This window comes from Akebia trifoliata, chromosome 15, assembly GCF_017979445.1.
Source record: "Akebia trifoliata isolate Shusen 1 chromosome 15, ASM1797944v1, whole genome shotgun sequence".
Lineage (NCBI taxonomy): Eukaryota > Viridiplantae > Streptophyta > Magnoliopsida > Ranunculales > Lardizabalaceae > Akebia > Akebia trifoliata.
Genome location: NC_141389.1, coordinates 25,614,895 through 25,621,786, shown reverse-complemented (window position 1 = coordinate 25,621,786; position 6,892 = coordinate 25,614,895). Strand labels below are relative to the sequence as shown.

Below are 6,892 nucleotides of genomic sequence, written 5' to 3'. Positions count from 1 at the left end.
CGCTAACATGTTATTGGTTCTGTTGAAAGTTCTTGATGTAGATAATTAAGGTCTTCAATTTTTCTAAATCGAGTCTTGACGAAGAGAATCTTGAATATACCCTACAATCAAGCTTCAAGTTGAGATCAATCTGTGCACTACTTCAAGATAAATTTCACCATTGGAACATTGGGAAGGTTAAAAGGTGCTTTTTCATTCTTCGGGTCTTTGGGGCTGCCAAGACCTACGTTTCCATGAGAAGTTGATTGGTACAATGAATCTTCTCATGAATCGAGACATCCCGCGATAAGTAAGTGATCAACCGTGTGTGAGGGGCACATTGACTTCGATACATCCTAGAGAGGGTTCGGGTAAGATCAGCAAAGAAAAAACTAGTTAAACTTATGTATAATTATTGACAGGGATAAGAGGCAGGTAAAGTGGAGAGTGTGTTGTCTCTCTATCAGTTAATCTCAATGAGATCAGACATCAATCCAATTGTCCCAAAAGCCTCACAAATGGACCAGGTGTAGATAAGATCAAGTATAAGACTCTCCATTTCTCTTGTTTGGATTGGAATGAGTTTCTCTCCATTCCAAAGCTATCCTAATTTCTCTCTTGTCAATCCAAACATGGTGGAGAGAAACTGAGTTTCTCTTCTCTTAATGGGTTTCTCTTCTCTTCACTTCTCTCAATCCAAATATGGTGTTAATGTATATTCTTGAAAATGTAGGAGTTCGAATTCGGGTTCGTAGTTCCTGGTTTGTCACTCTAGAACGAACCCAGTTGGTAGAGGTAGTTTCATAAAGGGTACTTAGGCCATTTACATTAATTAGAGAAGATGACCTAGGTCAAGGGGTTTCTCTAAACTTGACAAAAGGTGGAGGGAATTGTTATTTTCCAGAAAGGCATCTCTAATAATGACAAAACAAGGGAGTGACATCTTGACGTGGTACATCAGTTCACTGCTTTCACGAACTACGAACAAATTGAACCATGAACCAGTTCACAATTCGGCATGTTTAGAGCGAACCTGGTAACATAAAAACTATAAAACATATGAATAGTTGTTTCCAACTCACTCAAACTGCTGGGTGAGTTCAAACAATTCATGACTTAAAGCTATTTTATTATGCAAATTAAAAAAAAAAAAAAAGTGAAAGCACACTAAATGCACTTGGGATTTTATGTCACAATTGTTTCAAACAAAGATTTTTTTATCATGAAGTGATAGCATTTGGTTCAATTCGAACATGCCCTCTTAATACCACCAACCAGCATGACTCTATACCATAGAAAACAATCAACAAATAAATCAATAAAACATCTCTTTCGTTTTAATACTTCTCAACCAAGTTAGCCACAAGAGGCATTAAGTACTGAGAGATCTCACCAGAGACAATGAATAAATAACTCATGTAATCCAAAACAATCAAAGCACATTGTGAACAGCATCACAAATCCACTAGGGCCACTAACCTTCCAAACATTCTCTAAATTGACGGTTACCTTCAGAGAGATCCTTCTCTCTCGATTTGATGAATGTTTAAGATTTGAGCTACATATCCATTTCTGAGGGAAATAATTTTCCACGATGGTTAAAGATCATGAAGTCCAGATTGGATGGTAATGAAACTATCCTGCATTCAGAATACACAAATCATGTTGTCAGAGATGAAATTTGTTCAACGAACAGCTTCTAAGTCCAAATGTAGGAGTACCTTTTTCATTCCTATTTTCAATTTTCAAAAATTAAATGAAATTAAAACAAAAGACACAGGGTACAACCAGGAAATTGTCTAAACATCTATACAAAGATAACTTGAAAACAGATCCTCAGGATTTGGAAGCCTTTGAGAGTGCTTCTTGTTACTGTCCTGTACTTCTGCAGTTTGCTGTATAGGGTGAGTTATGCAAGCAATGGTGTGCTAGCTCAAGTTGAATATGTCATTGTGGCATAAGTTCTCTTACGGTACATATAGCGCAGATGCTCATATACAAGAAGTCCAATTGATGAGCACCTCTTGTATTGAATGTGGCCCAGAGGAGAGAAATCATATAAATAAGAGGATCCAAACCTTCAAATTGATGGACAGATTTTTGACAATTTAAAATAACCACATTGATTATACATTAAACGATATCTAGATACAGAAGAATTAGGAAAGTCCAATTGGAGTAGCTTTCAAAGGGGTAATCCATAAATTGGATGCACTGGAACATGGTGGCGCACATCATGCTTGCATAGGCATTTGTTCTCTAAACTTTACTAATTTCATGGCTATCAGATTTTGTTCTTATTGTAAATCAAAAAACAAATCTCTTGGAGGATCTGCCTCATTCACATATATATTCCACCTAACCCCTCATTACTAAGAACTCAAAATCTCAAATTACTGCCTCTTTGGTGCTAAAAATTCCCTCCTAAACTAGCCGAGTTTTCTCAATAACACTTTCTTTCCCATAGTTGGCAACTATGAGTGCATGGAAGATATTGCTTGTCATTTGTATACCTTGAGCCATATATATATATTTGATAAGTACTTGGTTTTACTTCATGATAGAGTTTCACCTCATGCAACATGGAAAATTCACAAGGAAAAGGGATTTTAGCTGCACCAAGAAGTAGATGAATTATATCAAAGGGGTATGAATGTTGTTGTTCAAAGAGACCTTTCTCCTAGATAATTTGATTTTAATGATATATATAAGCAATCAAACATTTATAAACTTTGTAAGATGAAACCAAATAGGCAAGGAAGAAGTATCGGATTGAGTGGATTGAGGCATGAATTGTCCATTGTCCTAAAGGTGAGATTCGACGTTGCACTCCTCGAGCTGATATTGTTAGAATCTAGCGATCACCTCCCAAGATACAACAATCCACCCTTCTTTCCCAACACTATCGGATGAAGGTTCTATGAACTCGACAACTTCAGAATGAAAATCAAGAGCCTTCAATTCTCACAATGTATGAAGAAAACATGTGATATAAAAATAAAAAGTTGATATAACAGTTTCCCATTTCTTAGTTGTGGCACAACTAAGAAATGGGGAGAAAGATGGAGCTGATTTTAGATTTTTTTTCTTTTTTCTTTTTCTGTTTCAACATATTTTCATAATGAGAGGAAAAGAATTTTTATAGAACCTTGGTGGTCAATGACCACTTAGAGGGATTGACAAGTGTCTAAACTTGTTCCATCGTTCCCCTTAAAAGATGTACCGTCCCATGGTTACTAAAATAGTAGTTTAGCAAAATAAAATTGACACGTGATGAAATTTTAAAGATCAAACATGGAGGAATTTTAACAAAAGTTCAGTTAAACTTTTACCTAAAAAGATTATTTTTCATAAGACAAAACCCATATATGGGCACACGGCCCTGATCCTGTGGCTCAAGCCTGGCCGACGTGACATGCAGAAGTGTGTGTGATTACCGAAGCCCTTAGCTTACCACAACTTTACCCTACAATAGTGAAATTTGAATTTAAGAATCCAAGGAGCTCTCTTTTCATCAGCGATGTGGGACTAAGACAACATGACCAAAGACAAAGAAGACTGATTTTTTCAAAACCTATTTGGAGCCATTGTTTTTCATTCACATTGAAGTTATATAATTCATCTAAGAATCTTAATCTAAGACGATTTTATAGATAAAAAGATCCAATTTGATTTTTCCCAGCTGCGAACGCCACATCCCCATCAAAATTGGATGTAAATAGGCCCACTGACTACAAATTTTCTCATAAAATACTACATAACTAACAATCTCCCACATAAATTAAAAATAAAAAAAGGAAAAGAAACGAATTGGAGTACAATAGTAGTCATGCATGGGTAGAGAGGTGTCTTTAGACTTGAACCTCTACTTGATGTAAATCCATAGGGTGTACTAGTTGTTGAGTGACATGTCGTCTTGAATTGTACTTTTTATGTTCGAGACAATTAATCTTTTTATGCATAACACAATATTACGATTGTGTTTGTTTCGACCATGAGCGATCCCACAAATATCATGAGCACTTCATATAATAAACCTTAATTCTCATAGGGAGTAGACCTACTTCCATACTCCCATAGGTGCTTCTATCAAAGATGCCTTGCATCTCATCCTATTGAAAAAGTCAATTATAGAATGCATTAAAAGTCAAAGAATCAATCCTTAGAATAACAACATCCACATGGTACTACTACACCATAGGAATGGGTACTAAGATGAACTCATTTGTACTACCCTTAACAATCACACAAACAATCTTTCCATCTTCCATTTTTAAAGTCCAAAAACAAAAAAAACAAAAACCCACTATAAACTTTTTGGATCCCGCATCCTCAATTTTATATTTTTAGACAATTTATTCCACAGTTCCTTTGCAGTCTAACAAACACAACAAACAATGGACAAAGATGGGACTAGACCATTTAGAATATAATTTTTGCAAAGATAATTTACATGTTCCCACTTTTGTCGTAAATCTGATTTTGCAAGCTCATACTTTCATAAGAAAGCTCGTGTTCAAATAAGAAATTAACCAAGCCCAAAGTAATGAGGTAGAACCTCACCATTATCTGTCAATGCTTAAAATTGTTCCAACTTATTGATAGTTGTACAGAATTTTTTGAGAAAATTGTGATAAATAGGATTGTTTACATTACACCCAATATTGATAAGGCGTGGAGACTCATATTTAGAAAAATCTAATTGAATCCCAAATTAGCTCGTTGGGATCTATCTTGTAATTTGGGAGACTAATGTGTCCTCTTTAGTGATTTCTTTGTTTTTAGTTTTTAGTTTTTTTTTACCCTTTTTAGTTCAAGCTTGTAATTATGGGACATCTCATTCCTTTTTTCTAATAAATTTTAACTTAATCAAAAAAAAAAATCTTATGGTTGAAATTCTTAAATAGGTTGTATATAACATAAATGTGAATAAATAACATTGTCTCAAATTAAGCTTCAAGGAACTATTTTCCCAATATTTTTGGTAATGTTGTCTTAGTCTGACATTTCTTAACAAAAGAGAGCTCATGGGATTTTTAAATGTAAACTCCACTAATGTCAATTAAACTTGTTTATCAAGGGTTTCGGTAATCACACACATGTGCACACTAGACTCAAGTCACTAGATACGGACCGTGGGCCCACATGTGAGTTGTTTAATGAAAAATTATTTTGGACAAAAGTGCAACCAAACTTTTGTTAGAATTTCTTTCATGAAATCCTTTAGAATTTTACAATGTTGCAACTTTATTTTACCAAAATACCATTTTAATAATTATTTGACAATTATATTCTTCAAAGAAAATGCTTGAATGGTGAAAAATGTTTGAACATGCCAATCACTCCTAAGTGATTGTTGGCTACCAAGGTTCAATAAAGACTAATTTTCACTCCTTTAAAAAAATAAGCAAAAAACGCACAAAATTACTCTATTTCCATGTTCATTTTCCAAGTGGTAGCAATCAAAGAAGAAATGAAAATTGCTACATCAATTTTTTTTTATCTTACATTTTTTCTCCACACCTTGTAACAATTGAATCATCATGTTCGTTAACCCATTATCGGATAATGCTGGTTAGAAGAAGGTAGATCGTTGAATCCTGAAAGATGATCACCAAATCTTGATAGCATCATCTAAAGGAGTGTTTGTGAAATCTCACCTTTAGGAAAACGAATAACACTCATGCCTCAATTCGATAAGTTCTTCCTTAATTTTGATTTTATCTTACAGAATTTACACATGATTTATTGCTTGGATATATATATTGCAGGACATTAAGACCAAAATATTCTCAAGGAGAAACATAATTGTTCTTGTTTAATAACCAATCGAATTTTACACTATTATTTTTAAATAATCTTAAAGTGATATTTGGTCTAAGATTTAATTGACAAACATGAACAACTTTGACTCATACAGTTCTAACAAATTGAATTTTAGACATTTTTTTTCCAACACTTGCCTGAAGGTCAAATAATGCCACTAGCATGATTGTGCCATACTTGGTGGATTCAAACATGCATGGAACTCTATATCAAACATGAAAACCCATTTATCAATTGTGTAGGATTGCCTACCAATTTGACAATCAACTCCGCATAAGTATGCTTCTTCATAAGAGACGATTCTCTCTATGAAAGAAAACATCCAAGATCTTTGGAAAACTCGAACATGGCACAAAACTTGGAGCCATTGACATATGAAGACAAGATAGTCAGCACAAATTGGGTGTATAGAGTGAAACTCAAGTCAGACAATTAATTTGAAGATTAAAGTTTCAACGAAAATGAATAAACTTAAACTGTAATCAACGAAAAATATCACAATTCTTAGTTTGATTGAAATAGAGTAAAAGTAGAAGAAATCTAAACCTGTTCTCTTCCGAATCCGAACGTATGGTGAGGAACTTTCCTGGAACCGTTACCGCCGCCCACATACATAAAAACAATCCAAGAAGCAGTTCCACAACTACCTGCAATTATCAAATTCAAAACCTTAGATTCATAAACGCTCACAAATCTATTTATTTTACACTGAAAAACGAAAATTAAAGAAAAAAATAAAAAAAAACGTTCGTGATCGTGATTTACATTCATGGGAGGCCTTGAGAACTCTTCCTCGAGGATCTTCAGTAATCCTTTATCTGCAACGAAATCGAACTTAAACAATTTCACAATAAAATCAAATTCGAAGACCGAAACAGAACCCTAATTCATTAAATAAAGAAGAAATTACATTGTACGGTAGAATAAGCAGCATGGGCGAGTATCAAAACCCCAAATCCCCCAATCAAGAATCCAAAAACCATTGTTTTTTACTGGAACAGATTTCTCTAACGTGAGCTGAGGCGCGAAGAATTGCTCTTCTTTCGAGATCAGACTTCAGAGCCCTCTTTTCTGAGGTAATAAGTAA

The 6,892-nt window shown here is 34.3% G+C and overlaps 1 protein-coding gene across 2 annotated transcripts; it reads right to left on the bottom strand.

Annotated features, from left to right (window-relative positions):
- Window positions 1–1,290: 1,290 nt before the first annotated feature.
- Window positions 1,291–6,892, bottom strand: LOC147384805 (membrane magnesium transporter-like protein). 2 transcript variants are annotated; one of them, XR_015172543.1, is made up of 5 exons: window positions 6,716–6,892; window positions 6,571–6,623; window positions 6,352–6,452; window positions 5,488–5,579; window positions 1,291–1,619 (listed from the first exon to the last, which is right to left on the bottom strand). XR_015172543.1 is itself a non-coding variant. In XM_086425317.1 (4 exons), exons 1-4 carry the CDS (start codon window positions 6,786–6,788, stop codon window positions 1,538–1,540), a joined length of 309 nt encoding a protein of 102 aa, XP_086281443.1. In that variant the 5' UTR covers window positions 6,789–6,886; the 3' UTR covers window positions 1,291–1,537. The 2 variants fall into 2 exon arrangements, 1 of the variants encoding a protein (XP_086281443.1); XM_086425317.1 differs by lacking the exon at window positions 5,488–5,579 and having other exon boundaries at window positions 6,716–6,886.